Source organism: Mauremys reevesii, unplaced genomic scaffold (assembly GCF_016161935.1).
Source record: "Mauremys reevesii isolate NIE-2019 unplaced genomic scaffold, ASM1616193v1 Contig18, whole genome shotgun sequence".
Classification (NCBI taxonomy): domain Eukaryota; kingdom Metazoa; phylum Chordata; order Testudines; family Geoemydidae; genus Mauremys; species Mauremys reevesii.
Window position 1 is genome coordinate 557687 of NW_024100804.1, and position 21104 is coordinate 578790.

Consider the following 21104-nt stretch of genomic DNA (forward strand, 5'->3'; position numbering starts at 1 on the left):
TGCCGCGGGCAGCCTGGGCACTCAGGCTCAGCAGTGCCCCCCGCGCCAGCGCCACCCCCCAGGCCAGCGCCAGGGGGTCCCAGGCCTGCAGCAGGGGGCAGAGCCGCAGGGCCAGGCGCAGGGTGAGGAAATCCAGCAGCACCGCCAGGGGCAGGGAGAGCCAGGCCATGGCCGGCTTCATGCCCGGGCCGGGCCCTGCCGCGCTCAGCAGCGAGTGTCTAAATCCCCTAGGCCCGGCAGCGGCCGGTCCCTGCCGCGCTCAGCAGCGAGTGTCTAAATCCCCCTAGTCCCAGCTGCGGCCGGTCCCCGCCGGGGGCGCCCTCTGGCGGCCGCTCGGGTCACTGCGCTCAGCGCCGCGCCGGAGTGACCGCAGAACCTGTCCTGCCGATCCAGTTCCACTCCGCTTCGGGTCTCCCGCTTTCCTCGGTGCGGGCCGGGGTCTGGATGAGGCTGCTCCGGGGCTAGCGAATCCCAGGCGCCGGGGGCAATTCCTGGCCCCGCTCCGCAGCCGGCCTGTGGAAACGCGCCGCCCGCAACTCCTGGCCCGGGCGAGGGGCCGCGAACTGGGGGGCGGAGGCGGAGAGAGGCGGGTCCGGCACCGGGTTCGCCGCCCGCCCTGGGAAGCCCCCGGCTGCCCCGATCCGCTTCTGGGAAAGGAGGCGGCTTCCCGAAAGTGAAAGTGAAACCGGATTAGCGCAGAGCCCGCCCCGGGGGGGCCATAGCGCGTTACATGGGATGAGCCAGCGCGTAACCGGCTGAGCTGGGGGGGGGGGGGATAATGGAGCCTGTTGGCCTATGAATAATGGGGGGAGCTGCCCTCCCCCATAGCAAGTGACGCCCCCTGGGTCCGCACAATTACAGCCGGGCTGGGGGCTCTGCGCCCCCCCTTCTCAGAGACCCCCCCTGGGCGGGGGGCAGCTCCCCAGCTGACTGGGTGGGGGGGGCAGGGAATTCCCACGCCGGGGTCAGGCCGTGACCCTGGGGCAGAGGCTGGGTGTGAATTGCTGTTGCATGAAATAATAAATCCCCCCACGGCGCAGATCCCCCTCCCTGCACCTGCAGCTGGGGGGGGGTCCAGGGGGATTTCTGCTCCCAGCCAGCCCGGTGCAGCGAGGGGTCAGCCTGACCCCAGGCCATGGGATCCAGGCAGGTCCGTGTAGCTGTGGGACTCACATCGCGCCCGTCACCGTGGCCTCTGGGCACCTCACAGGCAGTTGTGGAATTATGGTCACACCCCTGCTGCCCCCCCCGGGGGGGCTACTGGCCCAGGTTACAGCTGGGGGCCGAGCTGCACCCAGGTCTCTCCAGCCCCCGGCCAGTGCAGAGCCCCCAGGGGTCCTGGGATTCGCTGGAGTGTCCCGCTTCGACCCCCCCCCCCCCATCCAGGCCGAAGTGGCTCCCGCCCCGTGGGAGAGGCTGGGCTCGGCTCCCCGCACCGGCGCTGCAACCTGGCCCCGGGGACCTTTCCGGAGGCTGGTCGGACACTGGTGGGTGTCACGCCTGCCTGGGCCTGTCTGCAGGGGCGGGGGGCGGCCTGGGCAGGGCTCAGTGACCGAGGGGACGTCCACACGGCGCCAAAGGCCCATTCCCCCCCCACCAGGTCTCAGGGCCGGGCCGGCTGACTCGGGCTGGCGGGACAAGAAATCGCGTGTGGATTTCGGGCCGGGGCTGGAGCCCGGCTCTGGGGCCCTCCCTGAGACGTCAGGCCCTGGCCTCCAGGGGAGCCGGATCGTCCCCACTGCCACGTGCAGCCGGCACCCCGAGCCCCACGAGCCCGACTCAGCGAACCCGGCTGCCTGCGCCAGGGGCTTTTATTCCCGTGTGGACGGACCCTGAGTGGCGCTGAGACCCCAGGGGCCAGGTCCCGGGGCCCAGAGCCGAGCCCAGCCAGCCCCATGGCACAGGTGGGGCCAGCCCAGCCCAGCCCAGCCAGCCCCATGGCACAGGTGGGGCCAGCCCAGAGCCCAGCCAGCCCCATGGCACAGGTGGGGTCAGCCCAGAGCCCAGCCCAGCCCCATGGCACAGGTGGGGCCAGCTCAGAGCCCAGCCCAGCCAGCCCCATGGCACAGGTGGGGCCAGCCCAGAGCCCAGCCAGCCCCATGGCACAGGTGGGGCCAGCCCAGCCCAGCCAGCCCCATGGCACAGGTGGGGCCAGCCCAGCCCAGCCAGCCCCATGGCACAGGTGGGGCCAGCCCAGCCCAGCCCCATGGCACAGGTGGGGCCAGGTCCCGGGGCCCAGAGCCGAGCCCAGCCAGCCCCATGGCACAGGTGGGGCCAGCCCAGAGCTCAGCCCAGCCCCATGGCACAGGTGGGGCCAGCCCAGCCCAGCCAGCCCCATGGCACAGGTGGGGCCAGCTCAGAGCCCAGCCCAGCCAGCCCCATGGCACAGGTGGGGCCAGCCCAGCCCAGCCAGCCCCATGGCACAGGTGGGGCCAGCCCAGAGCCCAGCCCAGCCCCATGGCACAGGTGGGGCCAGCCCAGAGCCCAGCCAGCCCCATGGCACAAGTGGGGCCAGCCCAGAGCCCAGTCCAGCCCCATGGCACAGGTGGGGCCAGCCCAGCCCAGCCAGCCCCATGGCACAGGTGGGGCCAGCCCAGAGCCCAGCCCAGCCCCATGGCACAGGTGGGGCCAGCCCAGAGCCCAGCCCAGCCAGCCCCATGGCACAGGTGGGGCCAGCCCAGAGCTCAGCCCAGCCAGCCCCATGGCACAGGTGGGGCCAGCCCAGAGCCCAGCCCAGCCCAGCCAGCCCCATGGCACAGGTGGGGCCAGCCCAGAGCCCAGCCCAGCCCCATGGCACAAGTGGGGCCAGCCCAGAGCCCAGTCCAGCCCCATGGCACAGGTGGGGCCAGCCCAGCCCAGCCAGCCCCATGGCACAGGTGGGGCCAGCTCAGAGCCCAGCCCAGCCAGCCCCATGGCACAGGTGGGGCCAGCCCAGCCCAGAGCCCAGTCCAGCCCCATGGCACAGGTGGGGCCAGCCCAGCCCAGCCAGCCCCATGGCACAGGTGGGGCCAGCCCAGAGCCCAGCCCAGCCAGCCTCATGGCACAGGTGGGGCGAGCCCAGAGCCCAGCCAGCCCCATGGCACAGGTGGGGCCAGCCCAGAGCTCAGCCCATCCAGCCCCATGGCACAGGTGGGGCCAGCCCAGCCCAGCCCAGCCAGCCCCACTGCTATGGGGTGAGGTGGGGTGAGCTCACTCTGCACCCCGCCCAGGGCCTCCCACCCCAGGGGACCGGACCCCCCTGCTGTAGCCAGTGAGATGCTGGGGGTGCGCAGGGCTATAGGGGTCCCCACAGCTGCCAGGCCCCTGGCCCAGCCCCCCTGCCCAGTGCAGCCGCCCAGGCGGTTCCTGTATGGCCCGGGGCAGGCAGGGCCCCACCCGCCCCTCACCCGGTGTCAGGGCCCCGCAGATGATGGATGGGGGAAGCGGTTTGGGACGCGGGGGAGGGGGACTCCCAGCCCCGCCCCCCAGCCCCGGGCATCACCTGTTGCCAGGCAGAGCGCGGCGGGACAGGTTCCCAGAGGCGCTGGGTGCCGGACGCCCCCTGGCGGCGCTGGGCGGCGCTGCAGGGAGGGCGGGGCAGGCGCGGCTGGTCCCGGAGCTGTCCCGGGCGCTGGTGCTTCGCTCCCGGGGTCGCTGCACCATGGCGGGCTGCGGGGGGCCCGGCTGGGCGGACGGGGAGGTCCGCACGGGGGTAAGTGGGGCCGGGGGAGGGATCCGCTGCGGGGAGATCTGGGGGGGGGGTTAAAGTGGGGGCGCCCCATGAATTGCCCTAGGGGCTGCCCGGCTCGGATCGGGCCCCCCCCGGGGCGGTGCCCGGCTCGGGCCCCCGGGGGCTGCGGGAGTCGGGCGGCTTCAGCCTCCTCCCAGCCCCCCCGGCCCGGCTCCGAGCCGCTTTCGCTTTCGGGCGGCGCGAACTTTTCCCGTTTACACCCTGAAAGGGGCTCGGGGGTCGGCTGGGATCCGCCTGCTGCCCCCATGTGCCCCCACCTGCCGCCTGCTCCAACCCACCCCGCGCTGTCCCGTCTCTGCCGGCCCCATCTCCCCCCGCGGCCCCCCTGTGCCCCCCTCCTGCCGCCCGCTCCATCCCCCCCCCCCCCCCCCGCTGTCCCGTCTCTGCCGGCCCCATCTCCCCGCTCTGCCCCCATGTGCCCCCTCCATCCCCCCGCTGTCCCGTCTCTGCTACTAACCCCATGTCCCCCCGCTGCCCCCATGTGCCCCCACCTGCCGCCCGCTCCATCCCCCCGCTGTCCCGTCTCTGCCGGCCCCATCTCCCCGCGCTGCCCCCATGTGCCCCCTCCATCCCCGCTGTGCTGTCCCGTCTCTGCTACTAACCCCATGTCCCCTGCTGCCCCCATGTGCCCTTCCACCCCCTCCCCGCTGTCCCGTCTCTGCCGGCCCCATTCCCCACTGCCCCCATGTGCCCCCTCCCACACCCCTCCGCCTCGTGTCTGCCGGCCCCGTCTCCCGCTGCTGCCCCCCATTGCCCCCTCCCTGCTGCTCCCCCTACAGGACCCTCCCGCCAGTGTCCCACTGCCCCTCCTTGCACCCCATATGCCCCTACTGCAGACCCTCCTCCCGCCCCAGAGATCAGGCATAGAACCCAGGAGTCCTGGCTCCCATGTGCCCCTGCAACCCCGCATGTCTCCCTGCTGCACCCCATATGTCCCTGCTGCACCCCCATACGTGCCTCCTTGAAACCCCCCAATGCCCCCACCCCAACGTGCAGAACTGCCAGCCCGAAACGTTCACAAATGCTGAGATTTGTTAAACGCTAATGGACAGAGGGTCCGTGTGTCCTCCGGGCCCCCGGCTCCCGTTGGCCACATGTTCTCAAGCCACCAGAGCCAGAAACTTACTTGTTCTTTCAGTGGAAGCCAAGAGCTGCACAGTCTGGTGGTGCCAGCTCTGGGGGGGGAGTTAGAGCAGGGGGGGCTGGGAGCCAGGACTCCTGGGTTCTCTCCCAGCTCTGGGAGGGGAGTGGGGGCTGGTGGGTTAGAGCAGGGGGGGCTGGGAGCCAGGACTGCTGGATTCTCTCCCCGGCTCTGGGAGGGGAGTGGGGGCTGGTGGGTTAGAGCAGTGGGGCTGGGAGCCAGGACTCCTGGGTTCTCTCCCCGGCTCCGGGAGGGGAGTGGGGGCTGGTGGTTAGAGCAGGGGAGGCTGGGAGCCGGGACTCCTGGGTTCTCTCCCTGGCTCCGGGAGGGGAGTGGGGCTGGTGGTTAGAGCAGGGGGCTGGGAGCCAGGACTCCTGGGTTCTCTCCCGGCTCTGGGAGGGAGTGGGGCTGGTGGTTAGAGCGGGGGCTGGGAGCCGGGACTCCTGGGTCTGTCCCTGGCTCTGGGAGGGGAGTGGGGGCTGGTGGGTTAGAGCAGTGGGGCTGGGAGCCAGGACTCCTGGGTTCTCTCCCCGGCTCCGCGAGGGGAGTGGGGGCTGGTGGGTTAGAGCAGTGGGGCTGGGAGCCAGGACTCCTGGGTTCTCTCCCCGGCTCTGGGAGGGGAGTGGGGGCTGGTGGGTTAGAGCAGTGGGGCTGGGAGCCAGGACTCCTGGGTTCTCTCCCCGGCTCCGGGAGTGGAGTGGGGGCTGGTGGGTCAGAGCAGGGGGGCTGGGAGCCAGGACTCCTGGGTTCTCTCCCCGGCTCTGGGAGGGGAGTGGGGGCTGGTGGTTAGAGCAGGGGGGGCTGGGAGCCAGGACTCCTGGGTTCTGTTCCCAGGTGCAGGAGGGGAGTGGGCACTAGCAATTAGAGCAGAGGAGGGGGGTCTGGGAGGCAGGACTCCTGGGTTCTCTCCCCAGCTCTGGGAGGGGAGTGGGGGCTGGTGGGTTAGAGTGGGGGGGCCGGGAGCCAGGACTCCTGGGTTCCGTCCCTGGCTGTGTTTCAGTTCCCCCTGTGAAATACCCTCACACAGGGAGGCAGGTCAGTGAAGGTGTTTGAGCCATGGGGCCATGGTGGTGGCTAAGGAGCTGACCAGCAGCTCCCAGGGCCGCGCTGTGGACAGAGGGGCCAGTGGGACAGATCGAGGGGAATCTCGAGCTGGGCAGGGAGGGGATTTTCCCGCGGGATTTGGCCCCGGTGCAACCACGGCTGGGAGCCTGGGTCCGGGTCTGGGGCCCGCAGGCTGGGGATAAATTGGGGAGGGGACAGAGAAGAGCCATGAGAAGGATTAAAGGGCTAGAAAATCTACTAGGGAGCGAGAGAGACTCCCCGGGGATCCAGGAAAGTACTTGGCTGCGTTAACCCGCGAGCTGGGCCCCTCCGGCCCAGCTCCTCTGCGATCCACCGATCTCCCGCCTCGCCCTGTCGGCGCTAAACTCTCTGGGCGCCGCGTTCCTCAGGGTAACATCCCCTCGGCGCGGGAGTTCCTGCCTCTGGGCCTGTGCCCTGCCCCCCCCCCCCCCGGACACCTGGCTCCCGCCTACCCGCGAACCCGGCAGGGCAGCGTTCAGCTGCCTACGTGACCTGTGGGGCCCGAGCCAGTGGGCCTGCACCGAGGCTGCTTATTGGATCGGGTCCCTTTCCAAATCCAGCCAGAGCAGGGGCATGGGGTGCCCCCCCCATAGCTTCCAGCCCCGCAGTTCATGCACACACCAGTTCCGTTCCCCCCTCTGCCTGGCGGGGAGGGGTTTGAACAGGGGGTCTCCCCCGTGGAGAGCTCTAACCCAGCTCTGTACGGGTGACCCCTTTCACACAGCAAACCTCTTAACACAACCACCCCCCCCCCCTTATCAATTAAAAACACACGTTTTGATATTTAACACCATTATAAATGCTGGAGGCAAAGTGAGGTTTGGGGTGGAGGCTGACAGATCGTGACCCCCCCCATGTAATAACCTTGTGACCCCCTGAGGGGTCCCAACCCCCAGTTTGAGAACCCCTGGCCTGACCCCTGGGCTACAGGCTGCTCTGGGGTGGGGGGCTCCCTCCCTCTCTCCTTGGCAGCTGTTGCCCTCTGAATAGCGAATGGGGGACAGGACCCAGGGTCGCCCCCTCCCAGGTGGGGGCCCTAACCATTGGCCCACACAGGCATAGCCTCTCCCCCCTGCCAATGACTATTTCCGTGTTGCTCCCCAGTGGCGCAGGTGGCCTGGGTCAGACCAGTGGCCTGGGAATGGGGGGCTCTGGCTGGGAGGTGCCGTGTGCCCCCCCATCACCCCGAACCTGGCGCCCTAGCTGGGCGCTCCCTGGTGTAAACACACCGTACTGGTAACGCAGCCGCCGCCCTTAGCACCTGCCCATTCCGGGCACCAGGTGCAGGAGCCAACCCCCCCCCCCCCCCCCGGCTCTGCCAGCCCCAGGACTCTGTACCCAGCTGCCAGGCCTTTGTCACAGGTCATAACAGGCCCTTTGCCAGGTGTGATCAGATCCCAGAGCCACCCCGCTCTGATCCCACGGAGCCACGTGCTGGACGGGACCGGCTGGGTCAGAGATAAGGGGCTTTCGCTTCTAGGGAACAAGTTTCACTCCCACACAGAGCCGGGGAGAGAACCCAGGAGTCCTGGCCCCCCAGCTCCCCCTGCTCTCACCCACCAGACCCCACTCCTGTCCCAGAGCCGGGAACAGAACCGAGGAGTCCTGGCTCCCAGCCCCGCTGCTCTAACCCACCAGCACCCACAGCCGGGGAGAGAACCCAGGAGTCCTGGCTCCCAGCTCCCCCTGCTCTAACCCACCAGCCCCCCCTCCCCTCCCCTTCCAGAGCTGGGAGGGAACCCAGGAGTCCTGGCTCCCAGCCCCCCTGCTCTGACCCACCAGCCCTGACTCCCATCCCAGAGCCGGGAACAGAACCCAGGAGTCCTGGCTCCCAGCCCCATCCTGCTCTAACCCACCAGCCCCCACAGCTGGGGAGAGAACCCAGGAGTCCTGGCCCCCAGGCTCCTTGCTCTGACCCACCAGCCCCCACTCCCCTCCCAGAGCCTGGAGAGAACCCAGGAGTCCTGGCTCCCCTTTCCCCCCAGTAGCATCACAGTGTGTGGGCCAGTTACGCTCTCTGCCAGCAGCCCCTCCAGCCCCACTGGGGGTTGTGCTGTGGGGTTCATGAGCCGAGATTCCTGCCTGTCGCCCCATTGAGCCGGACGGGTCAGTGTGGAGCCCACAGGATGCAAACACGGCCGGTCTTCTCTGGTTTGGGGGTGCCCTGTGCCGGCTCCCTGCAGGGCGTGGGGTGACCCTCAGTCTCCCCCGGCTCTGAGGGTCCCTGCACTGAACCCATCTCCCCCCTTTCCCCAGACGACCATCATGGCAGTGGAGTTTGACGGCGGGGTCGTGGTGGGCTCCGACTCCCGGGTGTCTGCGGGGTAAGTGCCGGGCCTCAGCCGGGGGACAGGCCCCCGTGCGACGGGCATCGGGGGGAATTATCACTGCTCTGTATCCCGGGCGCAGGGCTGTTCCTCGGGTGTCTGTCACCCCCTCCGGGCCGGGGTCACACCTGGTGTTTGGGGTTTGGCCTGCGCTGGGGCCGGGCTCTGCAGTGGGGCCGGCTCGCCCCGGATCAGGCACGGATCATCCTCATCGCTTCTCGGTGGGACGCCTGTTCCGGTCCCTGGTGAATAGAGGGAATCTCTCTCGCTCCCCTGCGTAGGGACACTGGATGGGCCGGGCGCCGTTGGAGGGGCTGTCGGAGCCTCTCCCCATCCCCTGGCTGCCCTGTCGCTGCTCTCCGGGGGTCCCGGTTCCCACTGGAGCATGTGATCACTCAGTCTGGAGTCGGGGAGACCCTGCCATAACTTGGTGCACGTCCCAGCCCCACCCCCGTCCACCTGGCTCCTGTCCTCAGCCCCTCTGCTTCCCCCGGGGCCCAGCCGAGCTCTCCAGCCGCACAAGAGCCCCCCTCCCGTCTCCCTGCACAGCCCCCCACTGCCAGGCTCTCTGCAGCCGCCGGGAGCAGCCTCCCAGAGCGTCCACACACACCCTGGGTTCCAGCCCCGGTTCTCCTGCGAAGCCCCCCACAGCCAGGCTCTCTGCAGCCGCCAGGAGCAGCCTCCCAGAGCGTCTACACACCCCCCGGGTTCCAGCCCCGGTTCTCCTGCGAAGCCCCCCACAGCCAGGCTCTCTGCAGCCGCCGGGAGCAGCCTCCCAGAGCGTCCACACACACCCCGGGTTCCAGCCCCGGTTCTCCTGCACAGCCCCCCACAGCCAGGCTCTCTGCAGCCGCCGGGAGCAGCCTCCCAGAGCGTCCACACACACCCCGGGTTCCAGCCCCGGTTCTCCTGCAGCCCCACACTGCCAGGCTCTCTGCAGCCGCCGAGCAGCCTCCCAGAGCGTCTGCACCCGGGTTCCAGCCCCGGTTCTCCTGGGCGGCCCCCACTGCCAGGCTCTCTGCAGCCGCCGAGCAGCCTCCCAGAGCGTCCACACCCCCCGGGTTCCAGCCCCGGGTCTCCAGCGACGGCCCCCAGTGGCTGGCTCTCCGCAGCCCCCGGGAGCAGCCTCCCAGAGCATCTACACACCCCCGGGTTCCAGCCCGGTTCTCCTGCGAAGCCCCCCACTGCCAGGCTCTCTGCAGCCGCCGGGAGCAGCCTCCCAGAGCGTCTACACACCCCGGGGTCCAGCCCCGCTTCTCCTGCACAGCCCCCCGCAGCCCCGCTCTCTGCAGCCGCCGGGAGCAGCCTCCCAGAGCGTCCACACACACCCGGGTTCCAGCCCGGTTCTCCTCGAAGCCCCCACTGCCAGGCTCTCTGCAGCCGCCGGGAGCAGCCTCCCAGAGCGTCTGCACACCCCGGGCTCCAGCCCCGGTTCTCCTGCGAAGCCCCCCACTGCCAGGCTCTCTGCAGCCGCCGGGAGCAGCCTCCCAGAGCGTCTACACACCCCGGGTTCCAGCCCCGATTCTCCTGCGAAGCCCCCCACAGCCAGGCTCTCTGCTGCCGCCGGGAGCAGCCTCCCAGAGCGTCCGCACACCCCCCGGGTTCCAGCCCGGTTCTCCTGCGGCCCCCACTGCCAGGCTCTCTGCAGCCACCGGGAGCAGCCTCCCAGAGCGTCTACACACCCCCGGGTTCCAGCCCGGTTCTCCTGAAGCCCCACACTGCCAGGCTCTCTGCAGCCGCCGGGAGCAGCCTCCCAGAGCGTCTGCACACCCCGGGTTCCAGCCCCGGTTCTCCTGCGAAGCCCCCCACTGCCAGGCTCTCTGCAGCCGCCGGGAGCAGCCTCCCAGCGTCCGCACACCCCGGGTTCCAGCCCCGGTTCTCCTGCGAAGCGCCCCACAGCCAGGCTCTCTGCAGCCACCGGGAGCAGCCTCCCAGAGCGTCTGCACACCCCGGGTTCCAGCCCCGGTTCTCCTGCGAAGCCCCCCACTGCCAGGCTCTCTGCAGCCGCCGGGAGCAGCCTCCCAGAGCGTCCGCACACACCCCGGGTTCCAGCCCCGGTTCTCCTGCGAAGCCCCCCACTGCCAGGCTCTCTGCAGCCGCCGGGAGCAGCCTCCCAGAGCGTCTACACACCCCCCGGGTTCCAGCCCCGGTTCTCCTGCGAAGCCCCCCACTGCCAGGCTCTCTGCAGCCGCCGGGAGCAGCCTCCCAGAGCGTCTACACACCCCGGGTTCCAGCCCCGGTTCTCCTGCGACGCGACCCCCAGCCAGGCTCTCTGCAGCCGCCGGGAGCAGCCTCCCAGAGCGTCCACACACCCCCCGGGTTCCAGCCCCGGTTCTCCTGCGAAGCCCCCCACAGCCAGGCTCTCTGCAGCCGCCGGGAGCAGCCTCCCAGAGCGTCTACACACCCCCCGGGTTCCAGCCCCGGTTCTCCTGCGAATCCCCCCACAGCCAGGCTCTCTGCAGCCGCCGGGAGCAGCCTCCCAGAGCGTCTACACACCCCCCGGGTTCCAGCCCCGGTTCTCCTGCGAAGCGACCCACAGCCAGGCTCTCTACAGCCGCCGGGAGCAGCCTCCCAGAGCGTCTACACCCCCCGGGTTCCAGCCCCGGTTCTCCTGCGAAGCCCCCCACTGCCAGGCTCTCTGCAGCCACCGGGAGCAGCCTCCCAGAGCATCTACACACCCCCCGGGTTCCAGCCCCGGTTCTCCTGCGAAGCCCCCCACAGCCAGGCTCTCTGCAGCCGCCGGGAGCAGCCTCCCAGAGCGTCCGCACACACGCCGGGTTCCAGCCCCGGTTCTCCTGCGGCCCCACTGCCAGGCTCTCTGCAGCCGCCGGGAGCAGCCTCCCAGAGCGTCCACACACACGCCGGGTTCCAGCCCCGGTTCTCCTGCGAAGCCCCCCACTGCCAGGCTCTCTGCAGCCGCCGGGAGCAGCCTCCCAGAGCATCCGCACACACGCCGGGGTCCAGCCCGGTTCTCCTCGGCCCCACAGCCAGGCTCTCTGCAGCCGCCGGGAGCAGCCTCCCAGAGCGTCCACACACCCCCCGGGTTCCAGCCCCGATTCTCCTGCGAAGCCCCCACTGCCAGGCTCTCTGCAGCCGCCGGGAGCAGCCTCCCAGAGCGCCTACACACCCCGGGTTCCAGCCCGGTTCTCCTGCAGCCCCCATAGCCAGGCTCTCTGCAGCCGCCGGGCAGCCTCCCAGAGCGTCTACACACCCCGGGTTCCAGCCCCGGTTCTCCTGCGAAGCCCCCCATAGCCAGGCTCTCTGCAGCCGCCGGGAGCAGCCTCCCAGAGCGTCTACACACCCCCCGGGTTCCAGCCCCGGTTCTCCTGCGAAGCCCCCCACTGCCAGGCTCTCTGCAGCCGCCGGGAGCAGCCTCCCAGAACGTCCACACACACCCCGGGTTCCAGCCCCGATTCTCCTGCGAAGTGACCCACAGCCAGGCTCTCTGCAGCCGCCGGGAGCAGCCTCCCAGAACGTCCACACACCCCCCCGGGTTCCAGCCCCGGTTCTCCTGCGAAGCGACCCACAGCCAGGCCTGGCCCTGCTCAGAGCCCAGGTGCAGCCTCTCTCTGCTGGGCAGGGGGAGCAGGATTGGGGGTCTGCAGGCCGTTAACCCTTTCCCTGCCTTACACTAGAGCAGGGGTGGGCGCGTGTCCCACCCCACCACAGGGGCTGGGAATGGGGCAGGTCCTGGATTCTGAGTCTGGGCGCCGGGTCTGACTCCGGCTCTGCGCTCGCCGCTCTGGATTTCACGCTGGGATCTGGATTCTCCCCCCACCCCAGGGAGGCCGTGGTGAACCGGGTCTTCGATAAGCTGGCCCCGCTGCACGAGCGGATTTACTGCGCTCTCTCCGGCTCCGCCGCCGACGCCCAGGCCGTCGCGGACATGGTGCATTACCAGCTGGAGCTGCACAGGTAGGGCGGGAGGCCGGGCGGGGTCCCCTGGGGGTGCAGGGGGAGGGGGGGCTGGAGCTCGCAGGGCCCCTGGGGGGGGCTCCTCCTGTTCTCACTGACACCCCCCCCCCCTTCCTCTCCCCAGCCTGGACATGGACGAGGCCCCGCTGGTCCTGGCGGCCGCCAGCCTGGTGAAAGGCGTCAGCTACAAGTACAAGGAGGAGCTGTCGGCGCATCTCATGGTGGCGGGATGGGACCGGAAGAAAGGGGGGCAGGTGAGGCTGGGGGGGGCTGGCAGCCGGGGGGGGGTCCGTCTGCCCCCTACGGTATCCACCGGCCTGGCGCCCCACAGAGCCTGGCTGCAGTGTCTGTGCTGTGACCCCCTCCCCTCGGCCCATCCCCTTCTCCCTGCAGCGTCCCATCCAAACCAGTTAATGCTCCAGAACAGCCTGCCCCCAGGGTGCAAAGGGGCCTGACCCCCTCGGGCAGACAGAAAGGGGGCGAAGCATTAACCGCCCCCAGCGGGGCTGAGCGCCGCATCTCACCCGCCAGCCGGGCAAGGAGCCCCCCCCCCTCACCCAGGTACGTCCCGGTCACTTTCCCGCAGGGCCCCGTGGCCCCTCGGCCCGGCCAGGCTTGGTAAAAACGCCCCGTTAACGTGTCCTCGTTCCCTCCCTTGGCCATCGCTGGGTGGGTCACCAGCCACCGGGAGCCAGGCCAGCACCCCCAGGGGGATCTGAACCCAGAACCTCCTGCCCCGTTGGGGCTCCGGTGGCCGCAGGCTGGGTAGGCCCCAAGGCCTGGCTGCGTGTCCGTGCCATGCAGGGCGGCGAGGAGAGACGCCCACCCTGAGACCCGGCAGGGGGCCGAGGGAACGGCCGGTCGTTACTGCAGTCAGTGCTTTGCATGTCGGCGTTAGTCACCCCCTGTCCGCGGTGACACAGCCCCCTGCCCCCGCCCGGCCGGGGCTCTCACCTGGCCTGTGTTCGCTCCCGCAGGTGTACGGGACGCTGGGGGGGATGCTCACTCGCCACCCCTTCTCCATCGGCGGCTCCGGCAGCAGCTACATTTACGGCTACGTGGATGCAGCCTATAAGCCTGGGATGAGTCCAGAGGAGTGTCGCCAGTTCACCAAGAACGGTAACTGCCCCCGGGCGGGGTTAGGCAGGTCCAGGGCGCGGTGGCCCCAATCCGGCCCCTGGGCAGGGACTGGCTGGCTCGGGGGGGCGGGGAACAGGTCATGGGGCCTGTCCCCTCTGGGGGGCGCCGGCTTCCATCTGGCCCCAGGGCAGGGACTGGCTGGCTCAGGGGGGCAGGGAATGGGGCAGGGGGCCTGTCCCCTCTGGGGGGTGCTGTCTGTGATCCAGCCCCAGGGTGGGGGACCGGCTGGCTCAGGGGTCCAGGGAACAGGACACGGGGCCTGTCCCCTCTGGTGGCACCGATTCACTAACCCCTCCTCTCTCTCCCCAGCCATTGCCCTGGCCATGAGCCGGGACGGCTCCAGCGGGGGGGTTATTTATCTCGTCACCATCACCAAGTCGGGCGCCGTGGAGCAGGTGTTCCTGGGGGACGAGATCCCCAAGTTCTATGATGAATGAGTTCCGGGCCGGCCCCTCTGTTGTACCCAATAAACCTCTCCGAGCGCAGGCGGCATGTGGGACTCATTGGGGGGTACACGGGGCCTGGAGGGCGTAGATCAGCGCGGAGCCATGACGAGTTATCCTGATTTACACCCACGTTAGAGATTTGTACCCCAGCTCCCCCCGTCTGTCCCTCCCAGGGAGCCTGGGGTTAGCCGGCCGATGCTCAAACCACTGAGCGATCCCTCCCCACAGCCGCTTATCACCCCTCCCGACACCTGCCAACCCCCAGACTGGGATAGACGGGCCCAGGTCTGTTCCCCAGCCCCGGGGCACCTTTGTACGCCCCATAGCTGGGGCTGCTCTGGCCTGGGCAGGGGGCTGGGAGCAGCTCCCTCACCCCAGTTCTCCATGCAGTGGGGGTTTTCCGGGGGGGAGCCTCCTTTTGTACCGAGGCACCGAAAGACACCTCAGGCCCAGGCTGTGAGCGGCGGCCCAGGCTGAGCTGGCTGGTGGCGGCGAGCGCTGACCGAGGGGGGTGCGGGAGGGGCAGATTTGGGGTGCGGAGGGGCGCAGTGTTGGTGGAACAGTCTCTAGTCCCAGCCAGGCTCGGGGGGTGCCCGGCGTTGTGTTTGTGCAGGTCCTACACCAGCTCGGGGTCACTGTGCACCCCAAAGCCCCCGGGATCCCTCTCGTTTTCTAACCGGGAGGAGAATGGAACTGAAGCTGTTTCCTGGAGCGGGTGAGGAGTCGGGGTGGGAGGACGGTCAGGGCATCCCCCCCCAGGGACACACACGGGGCAGGGGCAGCCGCAAAGGGGATTATTATCGAGGCACACAGGGATGCTGCACTGGATCAGACCCCAGGTCCACTTAGCCCAGGATCCCGGCTGCCCAGTGACCAGCGCCGGCCGGGGCAGAGCCAGGGGCCTCCGAGCCAGGCTCCCATCCGTGCCAGTGACCGGCGCCGGCCGGGGCAGAGCCAGGGGCCAGGGCCTGCAGGAGCAGCTGTGGGACAATCTGCCCCATGTCAGGGCTCCTCCTGCCCTGTGATCTCAGAGATGGGCTCAGGCCCTGCAGCGCGAGGTGTGATATTCCTGCCCATTGTCAGCATAAACTGGTCTAGCCCTGGGCAGTCTGTGAGCCACAGAAGTGGCCTGTCCCTCTGTGAGTTTTACTTAGTTCTTGGGTTCAGTGACATCCTGTGGCAGGGAGTTCCACAAGGTAATTACACAGGATGTGGGGGGAAATATTGCATTTCATCAGCACTTGTCGCAGACTCACAGATGGTGCCCACTGGTGGCCCCGTGCAGCCCGTGGGGGGTGCCCCTTTCAGTGCGACAGCCCTTCTCGGGGGGCCCCTCTCTCTCGGGGTCAGGCCCCTCCACCTCCTGGAGCCGCACCTCTCTGAGCCTCAGCACGTCTGTCTCTGCCGTGGGCCCCCTCAGGGAGTCCCCTCGCTCTGGGCCCCCCAGGCCTCCTAACCCCCGAAGGGGACAATCCCCCACCTCACCCTGTTCTCTAGCCCAGAGTGACTCTCAGCCAGCGTAACACAGGAGGGTTTATTGAGAGTTGAACCCAGCACAGGAAACTCTCAGGGCCTCAGGCCTGGCCTCCCTCAGCCCAGCACATCCCAGTCCCCCTGCAGCCAGGTGGACTCTGCCTGCTCCCCCTCTCCAGCCCAGAGCCCCCCTGCTTCCCAGCTGGGCCTCCGATATCCCCGGCCCCAAGCCCCCTCTGTCCATTGGCTTCTCTCCAGGGAAACAGGGTCCTCAACAGGCAGGCCTGGGTCTCCTCTCCTCTCAGCCTCCTCTGGCTGGAACCGGCTGGTCAGGTCACCAGGGTCCTCTCCTCGCAGCCCATTGTCCCCACTGGCCAGAACCGGCTGCGACTCCTGAGCTGGGACTTCAGGTCACCAGTCGCTGGGGTCTCCATCCTCCAGGCCATCGGACGGGGTCCCGAGTTCCCTCTCCGGTCCTGTGTCCCAACAAACTCCCTCTCCCCTCCCCTCGTTAAACCAGTAACATCCGGGGACACTGAGTCCCACCCCCTGCATGCAACCAACTGGGAAACACAGAAAAACCAAGAAAACCCCCCACTTCGTCACAGCACTTCCCAAGCCAGTCTGCCAACCTGCTCCGTCAGGCCCCTCTTGAGAAGTCGCCTCTTCCGTGAGGCGTACGCACGATAACCAGCCCCACATGTTAAAACATCATGAATTACACCCCCCCAACAATCATGAGATTGGCTAAAAAGTCATGAGATTTACAAAAATGGGGGCATTTTATTTGGTTTCTGAGTCGTTATCCCAGGCACCAGCATGACCTGACACCCCCCCCCCCCCGCGCCCAGCTCAGCCTGTGTCTTTGCCCCCGGATGCCCCATGCCCAGCTCGTGCCGGTTCTGGGTCTCCCACCCCAGCGCTGCCCCAGGGCAGGCAGGAGATGAAGCCCAGGCTGGGTCACACAGGCAACGTTTAACGCACACGGGATTTCTCTGTCCCAGATGCATCAGACACCAGCTCCCCGCCCGGCCGGATGGATGCCCAGGCTGGGTTACGGCGACGCAGCAGCACCCCCCGGAGCCCAGCCAGGGAAGGTTTCTCCTCCCCCGGGTGAGCGCCCAGGGCAGGGCAGGGCAGGGCAGGGAGGGCCCAGGCTGGCACACACAGGCAGGGGATTTCTCTGTCCCAGCGCCTGAGCCCAGCGAGGCAGCAGCACCCCCGGAGCCCAGCCAGGGAAGGTTTCTCCTCTCCCGGGTGATTTCTCGGAAAGGGCCTGACTCAGGGGCGCAGCGATAAAGCAGCTGCGGGCTCCTTCTAGTGGCTAATCAGGGCGGGTTGTTTGCTGGGTCTGCAGCCAGCAAATCCCTGGCAGCCGGGCCCAGGCAGGCAGCACAGAGACCTAGCAAGGAAATCACTGCAGGGGGAATTCTGTGCCCAAAATAGAAAAGTCAGCACACAATATTTCACAATTCTGCATATTTTATTTCTCACAACAACACAATACAATCATTCCAGATTCAATCTGTGACAGTACAGACAACAAAGGGTCAGGAAATGGTTTTTTTTAACACCTAGCTTCCTTACTAGGCGTATCAGTACAGACCGCTGAGTAATTCATTTCAACTGCCATACAGAGCCGGATCCCCGCCTGTTGTCCCTGCCCTGGGCTGGTTATTGTGTGTACGTGCTGGGGGCTGGGGGGCAGGGCATGGGGCAACCCAGAGATCCCCGGCTCCGTACCTGACTGCCTCCTCCTCCAGGCCAAGCCGACCAGCACGGCACAATAACCAGCCCCACACATTAAAACATCATGAATTACACCCCCCTAAAAATCATGAGATTGGCTAAAAAATCATGAGATTTACAAAAATGGAGGGGTGGGATTTGGTTTCTGAATCTTTCGGGTTTGTGGTTTTAAGCTTTTCTTTGCAAACACCAGGGTGACACTTGCTTTAAAACAAATAATCACGCTGAAATGCTCCCCTACTCCCAGGACTCCAGGAGCTGGGACTTTACTCAAAACCCCCAAATATCACAAGCTTTGTGACAAAATTGTGAGCGTTGGCAACACCGCGACCCACTGCCGCAGCCCCTCAGCCCCTCCTCGTTAGGTCAGCTCGTCAGGGCAGGGGCTGTCAGGCCGATGTGTTTGTCCAGCACCCAGCAGAACAGGACCTCGGCTGGGCTCTGGCCTTTCGGTGTCACCGCAATGGAAAATCCGACTCCCTTAGAGCAGCAGAAGTAGCTCAGGGTCGCAGCCCCCCCCCATTGCTAGCGCTCCTTGCGTCATACAGGGCCTCACAAAGCACACGCAGCCCCCCGGAAATGCAGCCACCTCTGGGGAAGGGCGCATCAGCCAGACGCACAGTGGAAACGCTGGCCAAGGACAGTGGGGCAAAGCCCTGCTCCTGTGGAAAGTGCCGTGTGGGGTCTGTAATATCCACTCAGGGGGCTGGGGATGTCGGGTCTCACCCAGGGACCCCCACGCACTGACCTGTCTGGTGGGCCAGCCGGGGGGGGGGGAAGCTGCAGTTTCAGGGTCTCACTCGATGCTCTCGGCCCCGAGCCATCCCCTCTGGCTGCTGCGTTTGGCCCAGGCTGCCTGACCCCAGCACGGCCGAGCCGCCCCTTCCGCAGCCGGGCTGGGGGCGCTTTCGCTCACCCCGCTGGGCCTTTCCCCGGGCACTGTCCAGACTTGGGAGCCCCCGACCCCTCCCGGCACTGGGGAGAGCGGGAGTCTCTGAGCCAGGGGAACATCAGCCCCCACTCGCTGGGGGGGGGTCACGCTGCAGCCATAGGGGACTTTACCCCGGGCACCAGCATGACCCCCCCCAGCTCAGCCTGTCTCTTTGCCCCCCGATGCCCCATGCCCAGCTAGTGCCGGTTCCGGGTCTCCCACCCCAGCGCTGCCCCCGGGTGAGCGCCCCAGGGCAGGGCAGGGCAGGGAGGGCCCAGGCTGGGTCACAGGCAGGGGATTTCTCTGTTCCAGCGCCCGAGCCCAGCGAGGCAGCAGCACCCTCCGGAGCCCAGCCAGGGAAGGTTTCTCCTCTCCCGGGTGAGCGCCCAGGGCAGGGCAGGGAGGGCCCAGGCTGGCACACAGGCAGGGGATTTCTCTGTCCCAGCGCCCGAGCCCAGAGAGGCAGCAGCACCCCCCGGAGCCCAGCCAGGGAAGGTTTCTCCTCTCCCGGGTGAGCGCCCAGGGCAGGGCAGGGCAGGGAGGGCCCAGGCTGGCACACACAGGCAGGGGATTTCTCGGTCCCAGCGCCCGAGCCCAGCGAGGCAGCAGCACCCCCGGAGCCCAGCCAGGGAAGGTTTCTCCTCCCCCGGGTGAGCGCCCCAGGGCAGGGCAGGGCAGGGAGGGCCCAGGCTGGGTCACAGGCAGGGGATTTCTCTGTCCCAGCGCCCGAGCCCAGAGAGGCAGCAGCACCCCCCGGAGCCCAGCCAGGGAAGGTTTCTCCTCTCCCGGGTGAGCGCCCAGGGCAGGGCAGGGCAGGGAGGGCCCAGGCTGGCACACACAGGCAGGGGATTTCTCTGTCCCAGCGCCCGAGCCCAGCGAGGCAGCAGCACCCCCGGAGCCCAGCCAGGGAAGGTTTCTCCTCCCCCGGGTGAGCGCCCCAGGGCAGGGCAGGGCAGGGCAGGGAGGGCCCAGGCTGGCACACACAGGCAGGGGATTTCTCTGTCCCAGCGCCCCAGAGCCCAGAGAGGCAGCAGCACCCCCCAGAGCCCAGCCAGGGAAGGTTTCTCCTCTCCCGGGTGAGCGCCCCAGGGCAGGGCAGGGCAGGGAGGGCCCAGGCTGGCACACACAGGCAGGGGATTTCTCTGTCCCAGCGCCCGAGCCCAGCGAGGCAGCAGCACCCCCGGAGCCCAGCCAGGGAAGGTTTCTCCTCCCCCAGGTGATTTCTCGGAAAGGGCCTGACTCACTGGCACATGATAAAGCAGCTGCGGGCTCCTTCTAGTGGCTAATCAGGGCGGGTTGTTTGCTGGGTCTGCAGCCAGCAAATCCCCTGGCAGCCGGGCCCAGGGCTGGCATCGCTCCCCCCCGCCCCCGTTTCCTCGCCAGGACTCCCCGCTGCCGGCCTGGGCCCGATACCATGCGGAGCGGCAAACTGGCCCCGACTGGCTGAACCTGGGGGTATTTAACCCCAATCTTCCCCCTCCCCGACTGGCAGGAGCGGCCCATGGGCTGGGGCGGATTATGGCAGCGGCATGAGCTACAATGGACCAGGGCAACGTGTCAGCGAACATGAGCCGTGTGAACGCAGCGCTGAGCTGATCCGGATTAGCCGCTCCCAGAGTGCCCTCTGCTTAGGAGTAGCTGGGTCTGTGCCGCTCGGCCCTGCCCAGAGCCAGTTCAGCTGGGCTGGAGCCTCCCCTGGCCCGGCCGATGTGTTAATTGGCAGCTCAGACCCAGGCGTACAGGATCCCTGCCCTGCGGGGACACGAGGGGATTTGCACCCCGTCCCCAGGCAGCTCCCTGCTCTCCTGTAGGGGGCCCTACACAGCCCCCACAGCTGTCAGCTAAGAGCCCAGCCGCATAGGGGACCAGCCAATGGGGCGGGTGTGGATGCTGAGTGGGAAGTGGGGCTGGAAACCCACCCATAGGGCAGGGTCCGTTTCTGGGGGTGCAGCGTTGCCAGCCCCTGGCATTCGAACCCCAGAGGTCGGCCCCCCAAAACCATGAGCTTGTAAAAAGTTCCCAAAGGTGCGTTTGTATTGGCCGGCGGGCTGTGAGCCAGGGGTGGGTTTCACACCATGCTCGGGAACTGCACGGGGTAGACGCCTGTTTTGTGAAATGCAAGGTGAGGGTCAGCCCTGGTCACGTCAGTCCAGGAGCTGGGGCTTTAAGGAAAGACGGACTAATGTATCACAACCGTCGGTAGCGCTGGGGTGTTGTCACGGGGTCCCCGGGCGCTGCTCTGGAACTGCTCCCCACAAAGCCAGGCAGGACTCTGGGGAGCCTCCTCTCCCTCGGAGCAGCCTGTCTGCAGGGCAAGAAGCTCCCACGGCTTCACCTCCTGGGTCTCTCCTTGGAGCATTCAGCCTCCTCTGCCCCTCCGTGCGCTTCCCCCAGCGAGTCCGCCCAGGCGGGGTCCTGGGGGGGCCACAGGGTCCTGCCCCCCCACGTCGCAGTCAGACGTGACTCTCAGCCAGCCAGTAACACAGAGGTTTATTCGATGACAGGAACAGGGGCTAACACAGAGCTTGTAGGTACCGCGAACCGGACCCCTCGGCCGGGTCCATTCTGGGGGGCAGTGAGCCAGACCCCCACGTCTGCACTTCACTCCTCGTCCCCAGCCAGCTCCAGACCAAAAACCCCTCCGGCCCCTCCTCTGCTCAGCCCCTTCCCCGGGCCAGGGGGTCACCTGACCTCTTTGTCTCCAACACCTTCAGCTGGCACCTTGCTGGGGAGGGGCCCAGGCCATCAGTTGCTAGGAGACAGTGTCAGGCATTTAGGTGCACTGGCCCCTTCCTCTGCAGCAACCACACCCCCTGATCCCCCCACCTAGATCCTTAAGAACTGCAGAGGGGAAACTGAGGCACCCACACAGTATTCAGAGAAAACATTGAGAACATTCCCAGTTCGTCACAGGTGTGTTGGAAAAAATAAGAAAATCCCCCACTTCGTCACAGGCTGGGCGACGGGGAGCGACAAGCGGGCCTGGGGGAGGAAAACCCAACCTCAAAGCCAGCCTGCAATGGCGCCCCTCAGCACACACAGCTCTGCCCACGCCGCGCAGGGGAGATGGAGCGTCACCAGCACCGAGGGGCCAGCACTCCCGCTGGGGTAACTCAGCTCCATCGCCCCGGCGTGGCCACACTGATCTCCACCGCTGAGGAGCCCG

At 67.9% G+C, this 21104-nt stretch overlaps 1 protein-coding gene across 1 annotated transcript; it reads left to right on the forward strand.

The window, feature by feature from the left end:
* Positions 1-3578: 3578 nt before the first annotated feature.
* LOC120393325 (proteasome subunit beta type-9-like) lies at positions 3579-13818 on the forward strand. Its single transcript, XM_039517860.1, has 6 exons — positions 3579-3691; positions 8214-8281; positions 12068-12199; positions 12324-12453; positions 13177-13318; positions 13649-13818. The coding sequence occupies exons 1-6, from the start codon at positions 3641-3643 to the stop codon at positions 13774-13776; spliced, it is 651 nt and encodes a 216-aa protein (XP_039373794.1). The 5' UTR covers positions 3579-3640; the 3' UTR covers positions 13777-13818.
* Positions 13819-21104: the final 7286 nt, after the last annotated feature.